Here is a 26,382-nt window from a genome sequence, read left to right on the forward strand (position 1 = left end):
TCCCTCCCTTTGTATATGTGTAAGGAGCTCGACAAATTTCACTTGCAGCTGTTACTCTATACTTTGGAAAATCTCCAAATGCATAAGCAGAAATGTTGCCCCCCAAATTAAATGAGAATGAAAGAAACTATGGGGGTGGGGGTGATGGCTTTGGGTGCTCAAGCCTTGGGGGAAGGAAACTCTAAGGAAAATGGATTGTTTATATGTCTGTCTCCCCCCATGAGACTGTGAGCTGTTCAGAAGCACACAGTCTATCTTGTGTGTCCCTAGCTCCCTGCACAGTGCCTGATCCACAGATGTTTGCTGAAATGCAGATGCAAAGAACTAAAGGGAAAAAGGAGCCCATAAACCCAGCAATGGAACAGAAACATCAGATTTTTTTTTGGTAGTGGGGGCAAGTGAGGTACATTTATAGCAAATGAAATGACAACTTGAGAGTAGGATTAGACACAGGATTTATGAGAACTAGCACAAAACCATGACACACACACATAATCTCCCTCTTACACAATAACACAACATTTTGTTTTCAACATAACATAAAAGCCATCAAAGGCTTTCCAGCTGGCTTGCGAAGACAGACATCCCTGACTCTGCTAATGGACAAACAGAAGAATGTCTTGGCAACTCCTTCAAGTGGGAGTTCTGAGCAGAAACGGAACATTGTCGGTCCGTCAAAACATGGGAAAATTCAGAAAGACCCCTCCCTGTGCAAATCCATAATGCAGGTGAAGTGGGGGTGGTAGAAGCTGTGACCTTGCCCTAGAGAGGTATAGGATCCCTCACCCTGCAGAAGATACTATGTTTATAGTTCCAATAGAATCAGTCTTTTTTGAGGTGTGTCTCCCTTTAGCTCTGGCATTCTTGAAAATGTTAATTTCCTCAGCGAGATAACCACCAGAGATTTGGCCTTTGCCAAACGGTGCTGTTTCATGTAAGGAGAGTTTAGAGCCAAAAGATTTATTTAAATGAGTCTTTTTCTGCAGACTTAGTTACCAGAGATAAACATCAGGGTATTATTGTGTAGCATGTCTGACCTCATTTTAGTATTTCATTTGCATGCAGCCTATGAATTTTCAACCAAAGTGGGGATAATGAAGATGTCAGGATATTCTTCCTCAGTTATACCCTCAGGGGTGTCTTGTACACTCTAGACAGGATTCATTTAAACTTGGAAGTCACTTCACTCAAGCTATTAGTTGGTATTTTATGGAACTTTCTACACACAAAAATTTTAAAGCTATTGCCAACAACTGTATCTCTTAAAAGCTCTCTATGCTGAAGCAATAGAGCCTTCTCTTCATATATCCCAAATCCTCGACTGACAGGTAAACAAAGGTAAAGTGTTCATCTGTCACACTGTGTCACCAAGTGAATGTGAGACAGAGTCAGTGAACACAGGTGGCCCAGTGCCTGCGTTGTTTCTTAGTCTAACCTAACCTGCTAGAGACCAACCAGCAACGTGGAGAGTTCGGGCTGTGACATAAAACAGACCCACATTCAAATACTGCTCTGCCACTTACCACCTAAGGAACCCTGGCAGCTGCTTATCCTCTCTGAGCCTCAACTGTGTCTTGTATAGAACAGAGAAAACAAGAGTTACCTTGCAGGGTCATTGTCAACATGAGACAATATATTATTAATGCTCTTAGCATAAGGGAAGAACTCAAAAAATGGTAGCTACTATTATGATTCAGTAATCAGGTAGGTTAAGGAAAGTCAAGGGTATTAGGTTGCCTACCACCTGACATGACTTGAGATGCAGTCCCCTCAAATACTTCCTCTGGCCTTTGGAGGGTCATATGAAGGAGAGAGAGGTGTTCTCTTCTGACCTGGGGTCTTCTTCACAGGTGTTTGGACTAGGTGTCCTGAACACCCATTCCCTCTGGCCTGCCTGGACATGGCAAGGTGGGAAAAGAGCCCCACCCCATACCAGTCATCCACTCTAGCAGCCCCTACTGCCCCCAGGTCCATGTAGTCTCCTGCTGTAGAAGTTACCAGGGCCCTACACCATAATCAACATGGTATCACGCACACTATATACACAGCAAACCTTTTCCAAGGGCTCCAAGTTATTAGTCAATTTTATTTAGTTAACAGCATCATTTTGCCGGTCAGAGAACTAATACTGAAAGATTGTCCTGCTCAAGGTTGAACCATGGGAGTTAAAAAAAAAATATGAATGTTCAAGCTCATCAATTCATGGCTCTCTACCCTTTGAGGGTTCCATTCTGCACACTTGATGCAAAAGCATTCAAGGGCAACTTCTTCGAGAAAAGGCCAAATGACAGGCGATGCCTGTCCCACAGGGGAGGCTGGAGGCCCAGGGGCCCTGGAGTTAGAAACATAGGATACAAGTAGGTTCCTGTCATCAGGAGGAGCCACCTGGTCTAGGACACAGTGAAGTTTATAAAAGAAATGTATATCCTCACCTAGCTCCTTGAGTAATCCAAGACTGACTTCTTCCTAGAGTCACCCCGAAGAGATGAGGTCCTAAGACCTTGCTCACTCAGAAAGTTGCCTTGTTGGCCAGCCAAACATGGTTTAAGGCATCTGTGGCCATCAAAGACTACAAAGGCCACACTGGCCTGCTAACTGGGGGCTCCAAGTAGCAACCACACCCACAGGCTTCACCCTGGATAAATCATCCATCATCTCCCTGAAAGAAGACTACAAGGGGAGCGAGCCCCTCACTGTTCTTACAAGGTGACTAGATACTATGGTTCTGTGCTAGTGTGTTTGATCCCTGCCCCTAGACATATCAACATTGTCTCCACCTTGTGTTTAAGAAGCTGTGGCAGGGGCTTCCTAGGTGGCGCAGTGGTTAAGAATCCGCCTGACAATGCAGAGGTCACGGGTTCGATCCCAGCTCCAGGAAGATCCCGCCGAAGAAAAAAAAAAAAAAAAAAGAAGCTGTGGCTGCTGGCTTGTATTAACAAGCCAGGACCCTACTGACAACCTGGACAACTTTGCTAAAGCCACCTTTGATGCCGTATCAAAAGAACTATAGCAGAGGAGTCTCTGACTTCTGGAAAGAGGCTGTGTCCTCTGTATCACCTCACCAGGAATTCACTGAGCATCTTGTAGAGACCACACCCGAGTTCACCACAGAGAACCAGGTCCCTGCGGTGGCCACCACGAAGTGTTCGTATGCAAGAAACATTAGTTAATTGAATCTGGAGGGTGAGGAAGGTATTCATAGCAAGGCATATCCCAACTAGCAGCACCTCTCTACCACATGTGGACCAAGAACGTCACCACAGCCCCTGCAGATTTCTAAATGCCCTCCCTTTGCACTCCAAACAAAAACCTAACCCCTCCAAGAACTTTGGGGTGGCTTTCTGTTAGAATCTGCACAGATTCAGTTCTCTGAATCAGAATACTAGCCCATCCCACGATTTTGGGTACCGTTTAGTACCAAGTCATTTTCAATACTACTTCACTTATATGCTACTCGAGAACCTGCTGCTGCCCAGCGGGGAGAACCATGATCACGGGAGATCAGCCCACAAAACCTCTTCAGGGTATCAAGGCAAAGGGGTATCCGATTTAGAATATCTGGGGGAAAACCTCTGCAGAGAGATCTGGTGGTCTCTGAATATGATTCATCAGACTCGGCATCAGGAATTGGAACTGGATTCTCATGGGGCAACAATGGTTCCAGAAGACTTTTTAAACTAATTGTGAGGGACAGTAATCACCACGGAGAAACTGCCCTTCGCAAACATTGTATCAAGAGACCACATAGGCTCTTTTCCCCCGTCCCCACTGTGATTTCTAGGACAGGCTGTTTGAAAAGGGAATTGATGAAACAATTACCTTAAAAGTCCGGAAGAGTTACCTCTAGAAGGGTAGGAGACCTGCTCGGCAGTGCTGTCACGTTTTCTTTCTTTCCTGGATGGTGGTTACAGGTGCGTTTCCCTTGTAATTGTTAAACTGTACATGCCTGTATGCCTTTTTTAAGTGTGTATATATAATGTGTATATATATTCATCTCAAAATAAAAGAAGGAATTATTCATTTTTAAATGGAAGAACTACAGGATACCCAGAGCCGGCCTTATTATGTCTGAGAGTCTAAGAGTGAAGCCAAAGCAGAGGTAAGGAGCTCTCTCTGGTCAAGCCACCTGCTGGAGAACCTCTACTGTGTCCTAAGAGAAGTGTGGTCAGGCAGAGGTCTCAGAGTTCGAGCTGCAGTGGCTCAGAGGTAACAGTGCATGAGAAGCTGAAGGCAGTGTTTTATTGTGTTAATTCAAGAACAATTCTTGAGTCTTAAGAATAACTTCACAATGGGATGAAATCACTCAGTGGTGAATGTTCATAGTGACCCATTCAAAGCCACAAGAGCAGCAAGTATAAAAAATTTAAGACTGTTAAATAACCTAAAAGTGTAAAGTTGGAGGGGCAGAATTTTGTTTTCTGTGTTTTAGACATCTCATACCACTCAGGAGAACTTGATGAGCTGGGAGTAGACTGAATGCGCTCTAAAGGAGTAATTTTTAAGTTAAGATTCCAATTCACTGGGTCTGGGAGGTGGGGGTGGGGAGAAAAAAAATCTATACTTTAAAAATTATTACAGGGGAATTCCCTGGTGGTCCAGTGGTTAGGAGATGCTTTCACTGCCAGGTCCTGGTTCGATCCCTGCTTGGGGAACTAATACCCCACAGGGCATGTGGTGTGGCCAAAACAAAAAAGACAAACAAACTAAACAAAAACAAACAAAAAAATGACAAAAAAGAAAACCAAAAAAAAAAAAAAAAACAGTTATAAAGGAGATTTCATTTTGATTCCCAGAATGGGAACCAATGTACAAAGACATCATGATTACTTCCCCAAGAAAGCCAGGGTCCCTAACACTTTTCCTACAAGCCCCAAATCAGAGGTCTGGTTTTTTCCTTCTGCCAAGCTTATCTGTGGTTGGAAAAGAATTGTTCCCACCTGCCACCAAAAAACTTTTGAGGAGCAGGGTTTTTGTTTGCCACACCTAAAGCACTTGTGGGAGGGTCGAGGGCACACTGAGAAATACATGTGTGATTACGTGAAAGTAAGAGGGCCATCCACCAAAGTGTTATTCCCTCTAGATGGCAAGTAACACTTCCTTGTACTTTTTTTTAATTTCCAAATTTTCTACACTGAGTTTCTTATGTAGTAAAACAACAACTAATTAATGTTCAAAAGACTGATGTGAACAAACATCCTCTGTTTTTGCCAAACTTGTTTCTTCTTCTGCAGCTGAGCACAAGCACTTGTCCCAGCCGTTGGCGCTCTGTGCAAGCAAGCACCACGGCCCTGCCTGGCACCATGGACAGCAATCAGGGAAGGGTGAAAGGGCAAGAAGGACCAGGCCAGGCCAGGTCTCTGGGAGTACATTTAACCCCAAGCAGACTGCTTCTGAAGGGATTACTGAGGAAATGCAAAAACATCCCTAAATTTTTCTTTTCCTTCCCCACCTCCAATTTAAGCCCTGAATCATCACGTAAAGCAGTCACTTGCTCCTTAGTCCTTTTAAACATTCATTTATTTACTGTACAAAATATTTACACTATTGCTGCAACTGTCTGGTCCTTTTGTCTGGCCTGACAAATTTGCAGCAGGGCTTGGTCTCTGCTGAAGTTCTAGAAACATGCCAACAACTTCCTTGGTGTTCACTTGGTGCCTGGTCTCCTTTGAAGAGACTAAAAGGCCAGGAGGTTAGCTGACTCCCCAGGTACCTGGGCCACAAGGGCATAAATAAAAGAACTGGCCAAAATAAGAAACGTGAATAGAAAACGGCTCAAGAAGGAACAGACGCTTTTCCTTCTCTCAGACATGGTGTACCTCTCCCCACAATGGCTAGTTTCAAAGCAGGATTAGAAAAAAAGGTCAAAGGAAAAGCCAAAAGAGCAAAGATACTTTTGAATAGTTAGGAGAGAATAAACTGGAAGAATAGAAAACCACAACAGTACCAAAGGGTTTTGTTAAACGAAGACCCTGGGGCTAGGGACCACAGCAAGATGAAGCTGCACTGCAATGGTACCCAGGATGCTCTGAAAAGTGCTATGACTAGAGCTTAAAAGGACATATCTAGCCAAGAAAATCAACTCGAACTCCAGCAACAGTCTCTGGAGGGGAGAATGCAGAATCCAGAAGAAGAACAATGGCCAAAGACAGCAGAACCAGCCCATGTGCCCCAGCTGGAAACCCTCTCTGGGCCCAAGGGGCAGCATCGTGTTTCCCTGGGATGATGAAACTTGCCTGTGCATATCCCATGGGAAAACACCGGGGCAGGCAGCAGCACCCTGTCCTGGTCCCTGAGGAGAGCAGTGACCATGTGGCATGGAGGACCCTGGGGTACAGAGGCCCTGATGCTGGATCCTAGACCCCAAGGATGAGTGAGGTCAGCACCCATGCCAAGGAGGACAAATGACAACTGCGAAGAAGTGAGGTCAGGCAGGAACTGTAGCAGCTCAGGAAGGCTTGTTTCTCATGATCCCTGGGAACAGGAGGGCTCAGACGTGCTTCCAGGAGGCCAAGGCATTGCCACAAGTCCCGCCTCATCTCTGGACTCTTTGTACTTGCTGGTTTTGGCAATAAAGATGGCTTGTTAATATTCTCAGAGTCAAATGCCCCACTGGGAATGGTAGCTTACAGCAAAGCCTTCTTAGCAACAGAAATTTGGGAATTCAATGAGATTTTGAGTCTTGAAAATGTCTTCATTCAAATCGTAATGAAAAAGGTTGCTGTCATCTTCCAAGAAACAGCTGCAGGTTCTCTTCAATCATCACGTAACAGTGAACCTAATATATCTTCCTCCCTCCTTAGTTGCCCTTGCTGGTAAACTGATGGAGTGACAGGAAGTAACTGGGACAGCTAGGTGTTTTTCATCTGACGTATCTCATCTATGCGTGTTCCCTGCATCCTGGCCCTAAGGACCTGTGAGAAGCAATTAAATTACTGACCCCTTTTCCCTTGCCTTAGCGCTGCCAGGGAACACCAAGCAAAGAGAAGACCAGGGATCAGTGGCATGCTGTCCCAATCTCTGGCTCCAAAATTTTCTTTCAGTAAAAATCTAAAGAATCCCCAGCTCTTAGCAGACTGCATAAGTTGGAGGTGAGTAGCCAGGCTGAGACACACCTCAGTGTAAAGAACAAACTCAGGGACAAGCTTCAGTAGTCTTCGAGCCAGCCACGTGCCTAGACATGCCCTATAGCCCTAAAGGAGAGTCACATTCAGCACTGGAGGCAACAGCCCAGCTCTCTTTCACATTCTTAGGTCTGTCTGTCTCATGGGCTTATATCCAAGAAAAAGCTTATTAGGGAGTTCTTCTTTATGGATTAATGATCATTTCCAGAAACGCTTGCAAGGAAAGCGCCTTTTCCAGTTCTAACACCACAAAAAAAGATCCTTTCATGCCATTAGTCACCATGAGAGGTAGTCCAGTGCCACTCCCACTACTGAGATCTTCTAAGAACCAAGTGCAAGCACAGCAGCACAGCCCTCCTCTCGTGACTGAGCGAATCGCTCAGATTATGTACCTGCCAAAGTGGCCTGGGGGTTGGGGGGGGGGGGATGGGAAAGGAGGGGGCAAGGGAATGACAAGGTTTGTAGGTGACTGAATACTCCAGACACTGGAGAGCATGCAGCAGCTTCTGGCTGATGGTTTGTGTATGTCAGGCTCAGTGGTTATGTCTGTTACGTGTACCCAGATGCTCTACAAGGCACGGGGGCCAAGAGGATGGCAGGAGAGTGGTCAGAGCATGCCAAAGCCCTCGCAGCCCTCGCTGATGGCCAGCTGCAGCATCCTGTGCACCTCTTCATATGAGTCGTACGTAGGGAGGCACAGCTGGTTGAAACTGGAAGGCCAAGGGGAGAGAAGTGATTAACTCACACCACCAGAAACGCTGGAAAGACAGTCCCCTGTGACAGCATGCGCCAGGCAGTCAGATACCCACCATGTGTGTGCAGTTGGTAGCGTGCTATGGGTCGGAGCAGCAATAATCTGGAATGAGGGACAGAGGGCAGCAAAGCCTCCGGGTGGTAGCTGAGACGAGCCTGTTGTGAACTGAAGCAGCCGAGCCAACTCCTCCTGCGTCAAACTGGATACCACGGTCCAAAACCACCTCATGACCTGGCAGGGAGGACACAAGGCTGGGGTCACACCTGTGTGCAGCCTAGGATTTGACCCCTGGGGGAAGGAACAGGATATCCTGAAGCGGGGGTGGGCCCCAGTTACTGCACGCAGGTAGGAACAGCTAGAGTCAACAACCTCTTTAAAGGGAACTGATACTGTCACACAGTCAGGAGGGTAGTCGCTGATTACTTGGTTCTATTTCTCTGCCTTTCCAACGTACTGCCTCTGTGGCAGCAGCATGACAGCCCTTAGGGACCAGGGTTCCCTTCCGCCTGGACCAACACCTGCCCTTCCCACATATATGGCTTTTTCCCAGTTGACATGTCTGCTTCTCTGATTCCTTGACTTCTTCCTTCTGAAACTTTTTCCTTACAATATGGCACAAATTTGACTAAAAGAAATTTGGCCCACTTACTTTTTCTCTGAAATGCCATGAGCCACCAACGACCACTGCATGGGCTTTGAAGTCAGACACACTGATATCTCCAGTCCCACACATCAGCAGCTGGAGAAGACAGTCAGGTGTTACTAGGATAGTCAGAGGGGCAAAGTCCCACCATAAGGTCAAAATACGTTAACATGTAAAATGTGGAATACAGAAAACATCAAGAAAAAGACACAAGGTGAGGTCATAATGCCAGAATGCTGCTTTCGGAAAATCAATTCTAATAGGCCAATGGTTCCTAATCAGTGTGGCAAAAATCACACAGCTTTAACAAATATACAGATAGGTAAGTAGATAGACAGACAGACAGACAGACAGACGGATGGATGATGCCTGTGGCCTTACCTCAGACCTACTGAATCAGAATCTCTAGGGCTAGGCTGCAAGCTTGTGTACTGTGAAAGTTTCCCAAGCGTTGCTGATGCACACCCCTAATTAGGAACTGCTCCTATACATTATATATTTTGAATTGAAACAAAGGACAAAAACGGAACCAAGGTTTACTGACAGTCTGCTGCGGACGTGGCCTGGGAATACCAGGGGAAAAAGCAGACCCTATCCTTTTCATGAATTTGTTAGATGGCCTTCTCTTTTTCCCAGGATCCATCCTTCTTTTATGGATTGAACTTCTACTACCGTCCCTTCAGCCCTGCCTCTACTTGATCAGATAAATGAAAAAGAATGCCAAAAAATGAGAACATTAATGGCATCAGAGCCCTAAACACCTTGTTGATGTCCTAATTTGGTTCAGGGTCCAGCAAGTTACTTAGCAGACTGTAAGTACTCATCCAATAGCTATAAAGAATGAAACATCCTAATCAAGAGACAAGAAAAGTCCAAACTAAGCTTGAGAAGCTTGGCTCCTTCAAAAAGAACTTGCTAAGCTAACCAGTAACTAAGAGCAGGATGGCGAACAACCCTAAGGGACTGTGTCCTTCCTCCTACACACTTGATGAATTATTACAAATGCTTTGCTTCAGGATAAAACAATTGACACCAGAAGCTGTTCCTCAGCCCAGAAAATGACAGCACTAGGTGACAGGTCTGTCAGAAACTTCAGGCTGGGAGAGAGTTCATTATTCGGACTTCATATCTAAAGGTACAAAACGTGTTGAAAATTTCTAAGACTTTTCTTGTTCTCAAAGCCAATTCAGTTAATAAGAATAAAAATTGTGCAACACTACCTGAAACTACTTTTTGTTTCCCTATTTTTAAAGAGGAACCTCCTCCCAATAGGAAGCAGTTTATAGAAACATGCCCCTCATAAAGGCTATGGGAGGTTAAAGCTAATAACTTGCAGTGCGCGTATCATCTGTGAGCAGCAGGTAAAAGCAAACAGGTTTTATTTTTTGCCTACACCTGAAGTTCATGGAACTTCAATTTTGCTAATTATAGCAGGGTATTTACCACCTTACAGCCACATTTTGGTTGTTACAGGATCTCAAATAATAACTATATGGCGTTGTAGCACGAAGCTGTGAAATGCATCACATCTTTGGTTTGTCTCTTTCACCAGAATGTAGCTCCACAAGGGCAGGAACTTTGTCTTATTCATTCCTAGCTCCCCAGTTCCTCAAAAGCACATGGCATATAGAGGCACTCAATACACAGTCTCTGAACAAATAAATTCTATTATTTCCTTAAATCAACTTTAAAGGTCATAGGATTTACAAAGACTGTACAGGATGCCAACATTCTTTACCACTCAACCAGTATCAATAATATTTGTGAATAAATATTAATTATTACTATTCATAAATAATTAGTAATTTGCTAATTCTTAATTTTCACATTCAAATTTTTTAAAAGTTGGAGAAAGGGTCCACGCATGGAAGAGTGACAAAAGTGAAACCAACTCCTAAAGGGCTTTCCTACCACATCTCATAAAAGAAGGTGCAGAAAGCTGGTTCCTGTGGGCATAATAAAATAGCAAGCCAAGAACCAAGGTTCCAATTGTAAGCACTTACCTCAAGCTCATTCTCATCAAAAATAGCCAAAAGGTTCTCAGGGACCAACTCATTCAGGCCTGAAACAAAGTAGCCAAGTTAAAGCCATATCCACACCATGGATCCAAGTATTTTCACCTCAAAGCCAAGAATAGACACGATCCCACCTTTTAGGAAATGTTCCACCTCCTCTTTCACTTGACTGGCCAGCCGATACTGGGCCAGCAAGTTTAAATAGAAGATTTTATTTGCGTTGGTGACTGGGGTTTGAGCTCCACCGGTCATAAGTTCTACAACCTGAAAGAGGCAAAAGACAGGAAAAGGATGTGGTTTGGAGTTTATAAGATGGTATCTGCCCAGTATGCCCCACAAACACAGCATTACTGAACTCCACCATGGTCACAAGGTCCTGATGTGCATTCAGGTTTTCAACACTGGTTTTCTTTAGCTTCAGGGTTCCTACCGCTATTGCTCTATTCTGCTCACTGCTATTTCTGAAGTGGGTCTCTCAGTGGGTTTTCTCTGACCTGGTCAAATAGTGGTGACACAGCGAGAAGATGCTATGCTTCCTCGTTAGCAACACTTTAACATTTCCATGATCCAAAATCACACCATTACTGACCTCTTCTCTCAAACCCCTGAACCAACTGAGAACAAATAAAACCAGATAAGTACTGAAGAAGTCTTTTCAGGCCTCAGAAATTCTGAGATGGGCACAGATGTTCTCCTACATTCTCCTATTTCCAATCTGAGTCAATGGAAAAAGCCACAGCGTGATACTTGGAGACTAACTCACTACAGGATTTCAGTCACTTAGATGTTTGGGCTCCCAATTTTTCTATCTGCAAAGAAAAAGCTGAACTGCATGACTCTCAAAAAGAATTGGCACCCTCCTCCCAATGAACAACTCCTAAGGGAACTTTCAGGAAGCCCTGAAGCACAGTTTAACGCCACCACCCCAGAAAACCTGTGTACTATGACCATGGTTGTCTTCTTAGGTGAGTGAAGGCCTCCATTTAGTTATAAGATCAGATTTTAAGGCCCTGACGACAGTATGGTAGGGATGGAACTTTGCTCCAGAGCAAGGATTTTCAATGGATCTAAACATGTAAGACTTTTTTTCTGTTATTGTACACAATTCTGGATATTTTTATGTTATGTATGTAAGCATTTCTAACCAGTAGCCTAAGTAGTAAATTACTAAGATTTAGTATTCATATTAAATCCAATTAAAATCAGTACTCCCTTAGGCCTGCAGATCCTAATTCGGTATTCCATTGACTCCAGATGCCTTGCAGTTGCTGCATCAGGAGGATAGGCTCCGCCCACACATGTGCAAAGGCCGACAGCTGGGATCCCCACAATGTTCGCGAAGGTATCTGATTATCAGTTCAGTGCTATCAGTGATCACAGATTTTCAGTCACTGCTATTTTGCTTTCAATTACTTATGACTGCAACTTCATTTTTTTTAATTAATTTATTTATTGGCTGTGTTGGGTCTTCGTTGCTGCACATGGGCTTTCTCTAGTTGTGGTGAGTGGGGGCTACTCTTCGTTGCAGTGCGTGGGCTTCTCATTGTGGTGGCTTCTCTTGTTGCAGAGCACGGGCTCTAGGCTTCAGTAGTTGTGGCACGTGGGCTCAACAGCTGTGGCTTGCAGGCTCTAGAGCACAGGCTCAGTCCCTGTGGCGCATGGGCTTAGTTGCCCCACAGCATATGGGACCTTCCCAGATCAGGGCTCGAACCCGTGTCCCCTGCACTGGCAGGCGGATTCCCAACCACTGTGCCACCAGGGAGGCCCTGTGACTGCAAGGTTAGCTCGATCATTATCATTTGATATTTAACCCCAGGATGTAAACAAAACCACATTTGCATCAGAAATACTTTGGGCTATTAATTTTCTAATAAAAAGAATTAAAATATATATGCACAGTGTTAAAATAGGAGTCATTTACATCCCTTCCCCTAATGTTAAGAAAGACACTGCCATCCCTTCCAAAGCTGCTTGAGCAGTGACACTTCACTCTCACTTAGCTCTTTTTCTACTGAAAAGCAGGAATGGGTGGGATGGATGGGTACATGTGTCTTTGGTTCCACTTAAATAGGCCAAGACCCTACAGTGTGGGATGCAGTGCCCCAAAGGTGTGCTGTCCGATATGGTTGTCAGTAGTCACATGTGGTTATTTAGAAATTCAGTTACTTGGTCACACCAGCCACATTTTGGGTGCTCAAAAGCACAAATAGAGAACACTTCCGTCATTGCAGAAAGTTCTACTAGAGAGCCCTGCTCTAGAGGAGGCTGAGAAATGGGACCCACAAGCTTCAGTTCTCTTTCTCACCTTGTCCAATTGACCTGATTTGTTATATTTCTCTTCTGCAAAGACCAGCTCCATCTCACTCATGTCATTGTTGAGGATGAAACAAACTTTAGATTTGTAGAATTCTGGGTCATCCGTTTCAAAGTACTGAGGAGACAGAAAGACACAGAATAGAATATGACTACTCTTACCCAGAAACGAAATCTGTAACTGCTTGGAACACTTACATCTTCAACCTTAAGAATAATAAGCTGAGGGTGGAGAGATCCCAGAGTTAATGGCCAGGGGCCTTAGAAGAAAATGCACACATAAGAGTTACCTTGTAATGCATACGTAGTCCTATGATCTGGGCCAAGAAAGAACGGGTGAAGCGAGCTCGGACCAACTGCTTGTAGGCTCCTCCTAGAGAGGACTCATAGAGACACTTGCCCACCAGGCGCCCTGCAAACTCATACATCTTTAGGCGCAGATGAGTGGGGCGATTAGGGTTGGGATGCACCTGTCAAGGAGAGAGATTAAATGGCCCTGGGCCATTTTTCTTCAAGCCTAGTTCTGGGAAAATCCTCCCTCCCCAACTCTATCCCAAGGGAGCAAGAATTTCAGTGCTCAGATCAAAGAGCCCATCCAAATGGCATTAGTTGTTTGGTAGGCACCACTGAGGAATTCAAAGTGATTGGAGGATAAAGGGCAAAAATGGACTTACATTAAATTGAAGAATCTTATATTGATTTTGTGGTCCCTGGCTGCAAACGGAAGTTAATCAGTGGATGATATGATGCCTTTTCCCTAAACCAGAACGTCTTTCAGCCAAAGTCTACTTCTCTACTCTGCCTAGTCAAAGATCTGGTGCAGAGTTCAATTGCTTCAGGTATATTTTGAGAAAAATGGCTTAATTATTAAAATACTAAGGAGTAGAATAGCCACTGTATTATAACGCTTTTAAGTTAAATATTCATCTGTCTGCATTTTCTCTTATTTTACAGATGAAATAATGAAGGCAAAGAGGAGGGAGGCAATCTGATTAATTCAAACTATTATTAGTCTCTCCATTATAACACAATCCACATTTTCCTCCCACCCACGGGGAAGTCACAGACTCACTAATGCCTGGTTGGTGTCACTGAATCGGGTGAAGAGCTGATTGGTGGTGTCAAATAGTGCTTTGCAGATTAGCTCAAACCATTCCCGGCGAGGCCCTCCCCAGTCCAGAGCTGCAAAGTAAAATAATAAAAATAAAAAGTGACTCTGATCTACTACCTCTCATCACTTTTGTTCATTTATTCATCATTTTACACTCTCCGATCCTTACTCCCTCCAGTCCACCACTTTGGTATCCCCCATTCCATCCCACCTCAGCTGTGGACTTTTTTGAAATCCCACGTCTTTCTTTAGGATTACAGGTATTCTGATCACTAAGCTAATGACCCCTAGTGTGGGGATACTGAGCAGAGATCCTAGGAAACTGGCATTTCTCTTGGTTCTACAAAAGTTACTTTGCCTTTCTGCTTCAAACTCTTAAGAGCTCTTCCTCCAAGTCCCTATATGTATGTGCTTTACAAGGTCTACCAAGCTATTAGCCAGTAAACATCACCCTTTTTGTCTTGACTCACGACTTCTTTTTCCCAGGGAAAAACAAGTTAGGGCAGGGTGGTGAGTATGTGTAGGGGGGTTGTTTTTGTTTTCCGTGGATTCAGGGTAAGGAGGCAGGGAGGGGTGGGAAGGAGAATCTAAAAAGATGAATGTGAAATTTCAAAACTGACCTTCTTCATCCTGGAAAACCACTTCAAAGTTCTTGCTCCAATCTGAGATGGAGAAATTCCGAGTGGCTTTCAGAGACTGAAAAGCAGTGAAAGAAAGGAAACTGTCAGAACACTGGCCAGTATCTCTTGGGTGTTACAGAAAAAAACACAAGAACATTGCCATTGTCCATTTAATAACCACAAGTACTTGGAGGCAATACATTACTCATAAATAAGCTTTAACACTACCATCTTATATTTAAAATGTACATATCTCCAGAAGAAATCTAAAAAAAAAATCTAATTCATATTTACACCATTGCCTTACTGGAAAGTTGAAACATTTTTTTAAAACAATCCTCATTTTATTAACAAGAAAACTCTTAAATAAAGAAGTAAAAATGGCTCAAATCAGTAAGCTATCAGCAAGAGAACCAAGGAGTCTTGGTTTTCAGTAAAGTACGGTCTATCCACTAGACATTTTCAGCCACAGGCTAGGTTCAGACAGGGAGCCATGCCACAAGGAGAATGTGGCTGAGAAAAGGAGTTTCCAGTCGCACCTACTAGAGCCAAACATCACAAACACTTTCTGGACAGGGACCAAAGCCTTCTCATTCTCAAGGAATGTAAGAACTAGGCCAGTGTCTGTGTAGTGGAGACAGACACACATCAGGTGCTCCTATTCCATCAGACCAGAGTGACAACAAAAATTGTTTCCTTTTAATCCCACGAGAGCTCTTCTATTCCTGGGATTCAAAAACAGGAACTTTCTTCTATAACAACAACTTAACACCTGCCCTACATAGGAGTCCCATGAGATTGTCAGGGAACTAGTTTGGTGCAGATTTTAAAGCCAATTGTCAACTAGTCTCTCTCTTCAGTAACATACCTCCAACAAATGTGCCCCAAATTCAGTATAATCAAACACACAGAACAGTATTTAATATGTCTAAAGAAGAAACAGAGATGTGGGTTTCATAAAAAAGATAACCTGCAGACTATAACCAAATATCACAGAGGGTTCTAGTTGGAAAATTTTGACAACTGTTGACGGGGATGAAACTTTACGCACCGATTCCAACAAGGCATGTCTGCTGACCTTCAGGGTGACTTTGGTATGTGGTCTTTTCATATGTACCTGCCGAAGCTCTCGCTGGAAAAAGTTCACCTTGTCCTGAAAGGTCTCAGAGCCTCCTAAGGAGCAGCAAGATCCATCACAATTACAGCCTCACTGTAAGACATCTGTGCCCGCCGCCTCTACACCCTCAGGCATCCAGGGCATCTGGGCTCACCGCCTTCCCCATCTGAATCGCTGTCCAACCTCACCTATGTTCTTATGCAGTGAGCGGATGAACGTGGCCGCTAGGATGTTCCTCTCCTTACAGCTTAGCTCCACAGGAGGCTGAATGCCATCATCCACCACCAGTGTGAGCAGCTTATGGACAGGGTCAGGGCCAAGGTATGAAAACTAACAAAAAAGAAAAGGAGTTAATCTATAACGCCTTCAAATCCAGCAAAAAACCTTCACATCCTTACCCTTCTGCACTAACCAACAAAAACAAGTTAAGCCTGTTTTCTCTAAGTAAGTACCTACCAGGAGTACATCTCCTTGTTTTTCACCTCAGTACTCTGTGATTCAGATTTCATTTTAAATTATTTGAGTTGCAGAGACCACCTTTAGTAAGGATCATGGGCAACACTACAGACTTCCCAACATAAAATATAAGAAGGGTGAAAGCAGTAAGAATATGTAAATAGCAAATGAGTATGTGAATAGGTTGGGCTGGAGGAAAATGATTTGCCTTTCGATTCCAAAAACTCAGAAAAGTTAAAAAAAACAAAAACCCCCTTTATTTATTTATTTATCTATCTAATACACGAGACTGCTGGTGCTTAAAGAGTTAGCTTTGGCAAACTGGGAAGCCAAGCTCGGGTCACAGTTACCAACACCGTCGCCATTAACTTCTCAGGGGCAAAAGATAACTGTGAAGTATTCTGACTTGCTACCAATTGCTGTTTCTGTTGGCATGTGTCCTCCTATATCCTTCACAAGGAGGTAACAACTCCTTTATTTGGCAATAAATCCTGTGTGCACAATGAGAACTTCCCAAAACACCAAAAGCCCTTCTAGGAAAAAAGAAAAGGTTGACACACTGGAGGCTGAAGTCTGCTTTACATGAACCGGATACAAGGTTCAACTTACTTTTGTTCCTGGGCACACTCGGAAGGTATAAAGGCGCCAGGGAATGATTTTCAGGTAGAACTCCTTCACTGAGAATTGCTGGAGGACCAATATATAGAAAATGAAGTGAATGATAAATAAAGAGGTTCTATTTGGGTATAGTAATTCAACTATCAGTCCCCATCTATATTTTTCATGATAACCCTTTTCCTCTCTGAGCAAAGAAGATGTTTACTCAGGACTGATCAAATAGAAAACATCAACTCTATCTTAAAATAGGCAAATTTAAAATATTACTCTCACAATGCAATTTCACACAGATATTTTATAATCTTAATACTCAAGTGGTAATACCATTTCCAAATATCTGAGATCGGTTTTCACTTTGTAAGTAGAGAACATTTCACCTAGAAACAATCAAAATCTCCTGCTTAGCCGGATGCCACTCAGAGAGACTTCTTCCAAGTCAGTGGACAGGGAGCACCAGTGGCCCACGCCCGCTGCTTTATCCCTATTTGAATGGCGCCAAGGATTTGCTGGGGAAGGGGGGGGATGGGAGGAGTCGCATACAAAAAAGTTCATAAAAATCCTTTATGTGAGAATAAAAAGAGGTCTCTTGCCATTTACAAAAAAGGAAAAGACAATACAGTAACTTCTTAATCTAAAAAATCCCACTATCTGAACATGTAATAGGTCAGATTTTTTTCTTGATTTTTAAAAAACTCTTCATTAAAGAAAATTTGAAACACATACTAAAAACAGTACAATGAAGTCATCACCAGCTTCAACAATTATCAGTTCATAGCCAATGTGTTTTATCTCTACCTACTCACTTCCCTTTTTGCCATTCCCCCAGGCCAAATTAAGGCTAGATTTTTAAATGATGAATGGTACATAGCGAAGTGTTCTGAAGTAGAATAGAATTAGAACTCAGTTTTGGTTATGCAATTAAAGGAATTGTAATGGGATGTTTCAAGAGTCTCATTTTTCTGAGGTCTGTATGAATAAGCAAAATTCAAATACTAAAAAAGAAAATCCCTAACACAAAGCGCCTCTTAGCTCAGGGGCTTGGGAAGTTCACCTCCTTGTCTCTGCCAAAATTTCTCTATTCCAATCCTGTACCCCAATGATGACATCTATTGTGGTTTCACAAATCACAGAATGAAAGATCAAATTGTTCTGAAACAGCACAAGGGGCCAACAGTAATTTTTACACTACTGAGAAATTGTTAATGGTTAAAAGTAGCTTTCTTTAAAACTCTGAGAGCCATGCCTTGAAAAATCTTCCCAGAAGCAATCAAACAGCAGAATGCCACAGGTGCTCCAAAGTACCAACGCACAGACTCTCTAGACAGAGATGCAATCCAGTTCAAAACAGACATGCGCAGCAGAAGAGGAGGCACAGCTTCTGCTCAACTTGAATCAGCCTCTCTTAGCATCCCTGAACCCCATGAGGCAATGATCTCGCCCTGATTTTCAGACTGTTGCTCTGTGGGTTTTGTTACCAAATACCAATTGCAAGCTGGCTCAGGCGGGGGCAAGAATGGGGGTCCCCACCTTTGGTGACACGTAGCAGTACACCTTCTTCGGTTTCTTCACCTTCTCAGGGGTGTGACACTCAGAGGGCGAGTCTTCATCTTCCTCCTCCAGAGCCGTAGAGGGCCGGCGCTGGGCAGAGCTCGTGTGCATGGGCGGGAGGTGCCACGGCGTGCTGGTGCAGTTGGCAGCGTTATACAGATAAGCTTCAAAGTAAATACTCACTCCTGAGGTGGACACGTTGCGTTCCACAATATTCCTCTCGTTCTCTGAAGTATAACAGGGAATAGGTTTAAAGTGCAAGACAAGGGAGAAAACTGCCTATCACTAGACCTTCAGTCCACAGGACTCTAAACCAAGTTTGACACAAATATCAAATATTTGTGGGGTTGGTCAGGAGACTGCAGACGTGCAAAGAACAAGTGGCTTGGGAAGGGGACTAAATTACAGCTCTTCTCTCAACTCACCACTGAGGACAATAATGTCAAATTCGCCATTATTGATTGGCTGGTTTTGGTATGAAATGCAGGCATGGAAGCAGCCTCGAGAATGCAGGGTGAGCCGCAAGAACACCTGGCAGGTCTGGCGGTTGGATGTCACTGACTTCTCGAATGAGACACCAGTGCTCTCTTCTTCCTGAGGACCGAGCTACAGGAGGAAAACGAAGCATCACCAACCACACATAATCTTCCCTGTTTGCACAGTAATGTACTCCTTACAAAAACTTTCCTATCTGCAAGCTAATCGAAGTCTCACAGTTACTAATGAGATAGGTATGGTCAGATGAAGGAAGGCTGGCATAACAGTCAGGGAGGAGGAGATGGATGGCAGTGAACTAGAAAGGGTGAGAGTGACGGAAGGGAGCACACCGGGCAGGATGGCACCCGCCTACCTCGTGAATGGACAGACTGTAACTGCGCTCATCTCTCAGGGACGTGGAATTGTTGGTAGGGTTGTCATATTCATCTCGGGGCACTATTTGAAGAGTGTGTGGCTGCCCACAGGTCAACACGAGAGTAGAAAAATGGCACACGATTTTGGTCTTGGAAGGAACCACCATTCCTAGAACAGAGACAATGGAACGCAACCATCAGAGAGGCAATTTTTAGGGCACAAAGATCTACTTGGTCAGTGAGTCCTAGAAAGCTGGGTGCCCACCCAGTTCCCAGGGATAAACAATACCATTATGAGGCAGACAGAGAGAAAGAAAACAAAGAGATTAATTCAAATGAACTTTTGGGAACTCATTTTCATAAATTCCTAACCACTGTAAGCACTAAACAAAATGACAAAAAAATTGGAGAAAACAGAACTGAGAGTTACAGATGTAGTGCCTAGAATCCCACTGGGAACCTATGAGTGAAATAGGCCTTAAAAATAAGTGAATAATTGCAAAACAAACAAACTCGAATATTTAGGTGCAAATCTAACAAAACACATATAAGACTTGTATGCTGAAAACTACAAAATGCTGATTCAAGAAATAAATTCAGAGGCATATGATGTTTATGAATTCAAAGACTCAACATAGCAAAGATGTTAATTTTCCCCAAATGATATATAGGTTTAACACAATTCTTACCAAAATCTCAGCAAGATTTTTTGGTAGATTTAGAAAGTATTATTCTAAAATTTATATGGAAAGGCAAAGGATCTAGAATAGCTAAAACAATTCTAAAAAAGAAGAGTAAAATGGAGTCAGTTTACCCAATTTCAAGATTTACTACACAGATACATAACTAAGACTGGTATTGGTGGAAGGATAGACACATAGATCAATGGAATAGAACAGAGAACCCAGAAATAGATCCCCACATATATGCCCAACTGATCCCTGACAAAAGCAATGTAATAGGGGAACAGACTTCTCAACAAAAGATGCTAAAGCAACTGGACATCTATAAGAAAAAAAAAAAAAAAAACCTTGACCTAGTACACAAAAGCTAACTAAAAATGGATCACGACCTTAAATATTAAATGTAAAACTAGGAAACTTTTCAAAAAAAAAAGAATATCTTTGGAATCTAGGACTAGTCAAAGAGTTCTTAGATACCAAAAACATAACCCATAAAAGGAAAAATTAATAAACTGACTTCATCAAAATGAAAAGCTCTTGCTCTGTGAAAGACCTTGTTAAAGGGATGAAAAGAAAAGCTAAAGATTGAAAGAAAATATCTGCAAACCACATTTCTAACAAAGGCCTTAAAGAACTCTCAAAACTCAATAGTAAAAACCAAAAAATACATTTAGGAAAAAGGCAAAAGACATGAAAAGACATTTCATTGAAAAGGACACACAGATGGCAAACAAGCACATGAAAAGATGTTCAACACTGTTAACCGCTAGGGATATGCAAATTAAAACCACCATTCATAATGGCCAAAAATTGGAAACAACCCAGATGTTTTCTACCTGGTGAATGGTTAAACAAAGTATGGTATGTTCACACCAAGCAATACTACCCAGCTACAAAAAGGAACCAACTATTGATATACTCAACCTGGGTTAATCTCCAGAGAAATATGCTGAGTAATAAAAAGTATGTTAACAAAAAGGTTACATATTGTTATGATCCCATTTATATAACATTCTTGAAATGGCAAAATTACAGAAATGGAGAACAGATTAGTGGGCTGCCGGGGATTTAAAAAACAGGTGGGTGAGGGGGCTTCCTAGGTGGTGCAGTGGTTTAGAATCCGCCTGCCAATTCAGGGGACACGGGTTCGATCCCTGCTCCAGGAAGATCCCACAAAAAAAAAAACAAAAACAGGTGGGTGAGGGAGGGAAAATGGGTGTGGCTGTCAAAAGGCAACATGAAGGATCTTTGTGGTCATGGAGATGTTCCATGTCTTGACTGTATCCATGTCAATAACCTGGCTGTGATAATGTACTTTAGTTCTGTAAGATATCACCACTGGGGAAAACTGGGTCAAGGTACAAGGTATCTCTCTGCATTATCTCTTACAACTGTAGGAGCATCTACAATCATCTCAAAATAAATAGTTCAATTTTAGTTTAAAAAGAAAAGGGCTGGTACACATTATAAGGATATGAACTGTTCTCCACTGGCAGCAAGGAGGTGGTGGGGGTGGCGGTGGGGTGATGCTAATTCACATGGAAAGGAATTTGTGAGTGAGTCACTGAAACAAAGGAGGAAACACCTGGAGAGAGAGAAGGCTTGGGAGCCACCTTGTCCGAAGGCTTCCTCTGTTATAAGAGAAAGAAAACTGAGGACCAGTTAAGCAAAGATATGCAAACCTTCTGAAGCCCCCTCTTGTCATGCTTTGCGTTTCAAAGTGGACACCAACCTGGCTGGTATCTAACGACACCCTCAAAAGGAAGCCAAGGCAGGGCACAAGGGCGGCCAAGGTCTCAGCTCACTGAACGGTATGTTGCAGAACCAGGAGTCAGAGATTATATTTTTAGGCTTTAAAGCCCATGAACATCTATTATCTGGCACAAAGGACATGAGGGGGTAAAAAAGTTGAGATAGAGGCCTCCATTCTTAAGATATCAGAAGCTTGGGCAGACACTCTTCAGTAAGAAGTAAAACACATACTGGCAGCAAGGATAGGATTAGAGTCAAGGTGCTTTCACTTGCAAAGGTTTCAAAAATCAGAAGACTTTACCTTCGGTCTATTCTGGCACCCTTACCCCTTAAGAACTTACCAGGCTGAGGATGCAGCAATTCTACTCCTAGAGAAATGAAAACATATGTGCACACAAAAACCATACACAAATGTTCATATCAGCACTATTCATGGTAGTCAAAAGCGAAAACAACCTCATGTCCATCCACTGATGAATGGAGAAATAAAATGTGGTATATCCGTATAATGTAATATTATTTAGCAATAAAGAAACAAGGTACTGGTACATGCTATAGCATGGACAAACATCAAAAACACTATGCTAAGTGAAACAAGCCAGTCACAAATGGCCACATAGGCTATGATCACACTTTTATGTGATGTAAATAGTAGAGCAGTACCCAGAGTATGCAAATCCAGAGAGGCAGTAGATGAGTGGTTACCTAGGGCTAAGGGATTTGGGGAAAATATGGAGTGACCTGGGTACAGGGTGATGGGGTGATGAAAACGCTCCAAAATTGACTGTGGTGATGGTTACACAAGTCTATAAATTTTTAAAACCATTAAATTGTGTATTTTAAATGAATGAATTAAAAAAATAAAATGAATGAACGAATTATATAGCATGTGAATTAAATCTCAATAAAGGCATTGTTTAAAAAAAGAAGAAGAAAAAAGAAAAAGGAAGGAAAGAATGGAGGGAGGGAAAGAAAGAAAGAAAAAACAACCTACCAGGCTGAAAAATCTTGTAGTAGGGACTATAGGCCACGTTTAATCCACCAAGCTTCACTGAGATTTCGTACCGGCCGGCCCTGCGCACAGTGAAGGCCACCTTGACCACGTTGGAACTGGGCTCCTGGAGGACTTCCTGGGTCACTGGAATTTCCACAGCTAGCTCAACGTGAGAGATGTGAACTCTTAGTCCTACAGGCCGATGTGCGGGGAAGGGCTGCCCATTCTTATAGAATAACTGATGGGGAGAAGAGGGACACCCATTATTGAGCAGGGGGAGAAAATCATTTCCTGTGTAACTTGAGAGAGTATGGGGAGGGAGGAGGTGACTGGTAAATCCCCGGATCCACCCACTCCTAGTTCTGCTCACACAAGGAGAAACAAATCCTCTCAATGCTTCAAAGAAAACCACTAAATCACGAACAAATTCTTAACCTATTCAGAAGAAAGGTTGAGGCCATTGAGTCCATTTCACCTTGACACTTCCAAACCACAAGTGCTGCGTCCTCTGTCTTACGGGGGCAGCAAACTTTCTGCAAAGGGCCAGAGAGTAACACTGTTGGTTTGCAGGTCATGCACAGTTACTCAACTGTGGTTAACTCCTCAAATGTGAAAGCATCCACAGGCAGTATAGGAAGATGAATGGGTGTGGCTGTGTTCCAATAAGACTGTATTTATAGAAGCAGGAAGTGGGCCTGACTGGGCCCTCGGGCCATGGTTTGCCAACCCCTAATCTACAACACCTACTCTTTTCAGTAATATTTTTCTCATTTTGAAAATGTAACGTTAAGCTTTACACTTCTAAGCTAAGCACCTATTAAACCAAAATGATAGAGAAATTTGTGACTCTTCAGATGTTAACAATTCCCAAATTCTTGGGGGTGGGAGTGGGGGTGAGGGAGAGGGTTGAAAAACAAGGGGGAACATTAACATTCCAGGCCAGCACCACCAACAGACTGAACTGGGCTCTGGAAGACAACTGACTCAGAAACCCTAGTGGGTACGGAGACAGAAACATTCCCTTACATGCACTCGGAAGGCCATGCTGTGGCCCACCTCATAGGGGTCCTTCCAATCCCAGGAGACTTTGCAAGACCGGGGATCCAGGTAATTTCCCCGCACGTAGTCATATATAGTCCGGTCCCCTCGGCGTTCACGGTCCTCATTCTGGAGGAAGCTGACTACACGTGCGGCAAGCTCAAAGAGGAACTTAATTGTGAAGAAGAATGCAACCACAGACACTGTGATGCCACCTATGTAAAAGAGAGAACACACACACCACCTACCAGTTACACATTACAGCTTCTCATTGTGGAACAGGCCAGTCATCTGTCAAGTGAGAATTCCAAACACACACTCTACTGGATCACTACCTCTGTGGATGAAGAGAGGAACCTCCATACCAGGGTCAGAAACTACAGTCCTTGGACCAAATTCCACCCACTGCCTGTTTTTATAAATAAAATTCTACTGAAACACAGCCCCACCCACTCATTTACTATTGTCTAGGGCTGCTTTTGCCCTAAAGCCGCAGAGTTCAGCAGCTGTGACAGACTATATGGCCTGGGAAGCTGAAAATACTTACTCTTTCTTTAGCCCTTTACAGAAAAAATTAGCCAACCCTTGTTCTATACCATGGACCAGATGCTATGCCTGCCGTCAACCCTCCTGCACGTGCTAGGCCCTGACAGAGTAGTAAAAAGAATGTGCATTCTACTCTCTCCATTTAGAAGCCTTCCACTTCCTCATCCACTTGGCAAAAGCCCTCCCCAATCCCTGCCACAGTTAGGAGTTCCTTCTTCTGGGCTCCCTCAAACTCCCATACATTCATTCAACTATTATAACTTTTCTCCCCCTTCATGTTCATGTTATAAACTTCATGGAGGCAGATTTTTGCCTTATTTGACTTTGACTCGACAGGAAACAGTGTCTGGCACTGGCCATAATTACTCAATAAATATTTCCCAAATGAATGAATTCCACTGCCAACTCTGTGAAGGTACATTCTGGCACAACTGGAAATATTTCTAAATCTATTTTCAAGGAGAAAGGGGGAGGCAAGGAGGCAAAAAGGACATAAGCAACCCTAACAAAAAAATAATAGAGAGCTCTTTCCATAACGTACCAATAACGTAAAACATCAGGTCCCTTCAATGCCAACAGACAGCCGAGGATCACAGCTGCAGCTGCAAAAGAAAGCTTGTTCAGTTTTTCCTTTAACTCTTCCTTATAGCTGTCTCAGAGAGAGACAAAGCAGAGCATGTGACCTGAGCCAACCATCTCCAGCCTTACTATCCCTGCTCTCTCTCTAGCTTGACAGGTGCCCTATGACATTTCAGAGAAACAGAGACTGCATCGTTCCCCCTAAAGACTTCCAATCTACCGACCACCCTAGGAATACCACAAACAGCCACTTCTAATTACAAAATGCAGTAACATGGCTTTCATCTTCTTGGATCCAGGGCCCCAAGACAGTTTCCCTCCCCCATGCAAAGTGCTGCTAATTAACACAAGCAAAGAGGATAATGGAGTCACTTTCCCCTTATGCTTGCCTTCTGGAAGTAATTCATCTGAGTAGAAATAGTTATATAAAATGTGGATTTTTAAAAACAAGGATTATTATCATCATGTTGGCATTATGTAATTAAAATGAACTCTGGGTCATCCCAATAATAAGCAGTGGGCATGTAAGAGAAGCCGGGTTTTTTTGCTGTTACCAATCAGACAAACTAATGGGCCCTGTGGAGGATGAGCTCACCAGAGAGGCCAAGGAGAGGAACCAAAGGAGGAGACTGTACTTCTCATCCTAAGTGATGCTTGCCATGGTCAGAACAATTCAAACATGGGCTAGAGTCTGAGGGGAAACTTTCACTGTTATTAGACTTACTTCCAGAATAAGACTTCAGTCTTATTACTCATTTGAACCACCCAAGGTACTGCCAAGGAAAAATGCAATGCACACTGACATTCCTATCTTATCACTGAGTTCTGCCCTTTGCATAGACAGTACATGGTCTCCAATCCACAATGCACTGAATTCATTCTTTCTTTTCAAGTCAACATACATTAAGGTTATCAATGTTATCTCAACCCAGCACCTTTTATCTACACTAATATGTAACTTAGAGATAAGACAGCTGAAAATTTCTATGCTCAGATTTGGGAGGGACCAAAACAACATTTTTTTGTTTTTTAACCAAGCGTGCTTTTATGTCTAATTGTGCTGGGAAAATTTAAGAGACAGTGACCAAAAATGGCCATTAGACCCTTTGATAACAATATACCCAATGGCATCCATAAGGAGTAGGTAATTTGATGAATGACCATGTCAATTTTCATCGAAATCCCTATTTAGACTGGTGTCTAAAGTTCTACCAGAAAAAAAATCCACACAGGGGACATTAACATTGTCAATACATATGGATTAAGCTGCTCTCCAAAGGGTCTATTGTAGAGACAATATACTAACTCAAAATTTGAGATCACAGCTTGTGAGCCTCCTTCCCAAATAAGTATCTCATCTCATCTCCTGGGACCCTACACTGAAAAGCTGCTATCATCTCTCAAAAAGCATCTGTATGTGCCTTACAGGCTATACTAGGTGACTTGGTGGAACCAAAACCAGCAGTTTAATTGTCTTAGATACTCCCACAGTTGGCTGTCATTCAGTCTGATCCTGGATGTGAACACTTAGTCCTCAGCAAAGTTATAGCACTCAGGAGAAAATGAAGTATATGTAGGTGATGTTACAGACACGTGGTCCTAAGTCTCCTATTCCTCAGAGGA

The 26,382-nt window shown here is 43.1% G+C and overlaps 1 protein-coding gene across 4 annotated transcripts in view; it reads right to left on the minus strand.

The window, feature by feature from the left end:
- Positions 1 to 357: 357 nt before the first annotated feature.
- AREL1 (apoptosis resistant E3 ubiquitin protein ligase 1) overlaps positions 358 to 26,382 on the minus strand; it is a 48,151-nt gene continuing 22,126 nt past the window's right edge. For 2 of the 4 annotated variants that reach the window (XM_057732630.1, XM_057732629.1), the window contains 18 exons: positions 24,722 to 24,782; positions 23,623 to 23,849; positions 22,597 to 22,834; positions 19,167 to 19,336; positions 18,742 to 18,922; positions 18,296 to 18,543; positions 16,760 to 16,837; positions 15,883 to 16,024; positions 15,629 to 15,750; positions 14,578 to 14,653; positions 13,919 to 14,028; positions 13,137 to 13,316; positions 12,839 to 12,964; positions 10,668 to 10,797; positions 10,522 to 10,580; positions 8,525 to 8,614; positions 7,931 to 8,106; positions 358 to 7,831 (listed from right to left, as the gene is read on the minus strand). In XM_057732630.1, the coding sequence (XP_057588613.1) occupies positions 7,729 to 7,831; positions 7,931 to 8,106; positions 8,525 to 8,614; positions 10,522 to 10,580; positions 10,668 to 10,797; positions 12,839 to 12,964; positions 13,137 to 13,316; positions 13,919 to 14,028; positions 14,578 to 14,653; positions 15,629 to 15,750; positions 15,883 to 16,024; positions 16,760 to 16,837; positions 18,296 to 18,543; positions 18,742 to 18,922; positions 19,167 to 19,336; positions 22,597 to 22,834; positions 23,623 to 23,849; positions 24,722 to 24,737 (2,472 nt within the window). In that variant the 5' untranslated portion in view covers positions 24,738 to 24,782 and the 3' untranslated portion in view covers positions 358 to 7,728. The remainder of the gene's footprint in view (positions 7,832 to 7,930; positions 8,107 to 8,524; positions 8,615 to 10,521; positions 10,581 to 10,667; positions 10,798 to 12,838; positions 12,965 to 13,136; positions 13,317 to 13,918; positions 14,029 to 14,577; positions 14,654 to 15,628; positions 15,751 to 15,882; positions 16,025 to 16,759; positions 16,838 to 18,295; positions 18,544 to 18,741; positions 18,923 to 19,166; positions 19,337 to 22,596; positions 22,835 to 23,622; positions 23,850 to 24,721; positions 24,783 to 26,382) is intronic. The other 2 variants (XM_057732631.1, XM_057732632.1) reach the window with 2 other exon arrangements.

Source organism: Hippopotamus amphibius, chromosome 4, assembly GCF_030028045.1.
Source record: "Hippopotamus amphibius kiboko isolate mHipAmp2 chromosome 4, mHipAmp2.hap2, whole genome shotgun sequence".
Lineage (NCBI taxonomy): Eukaryota > Metazoa > Chordata > Mammalia > Artiodactyla > Hippopotamidae > Hippopotamus > Hippopotamus amphibius.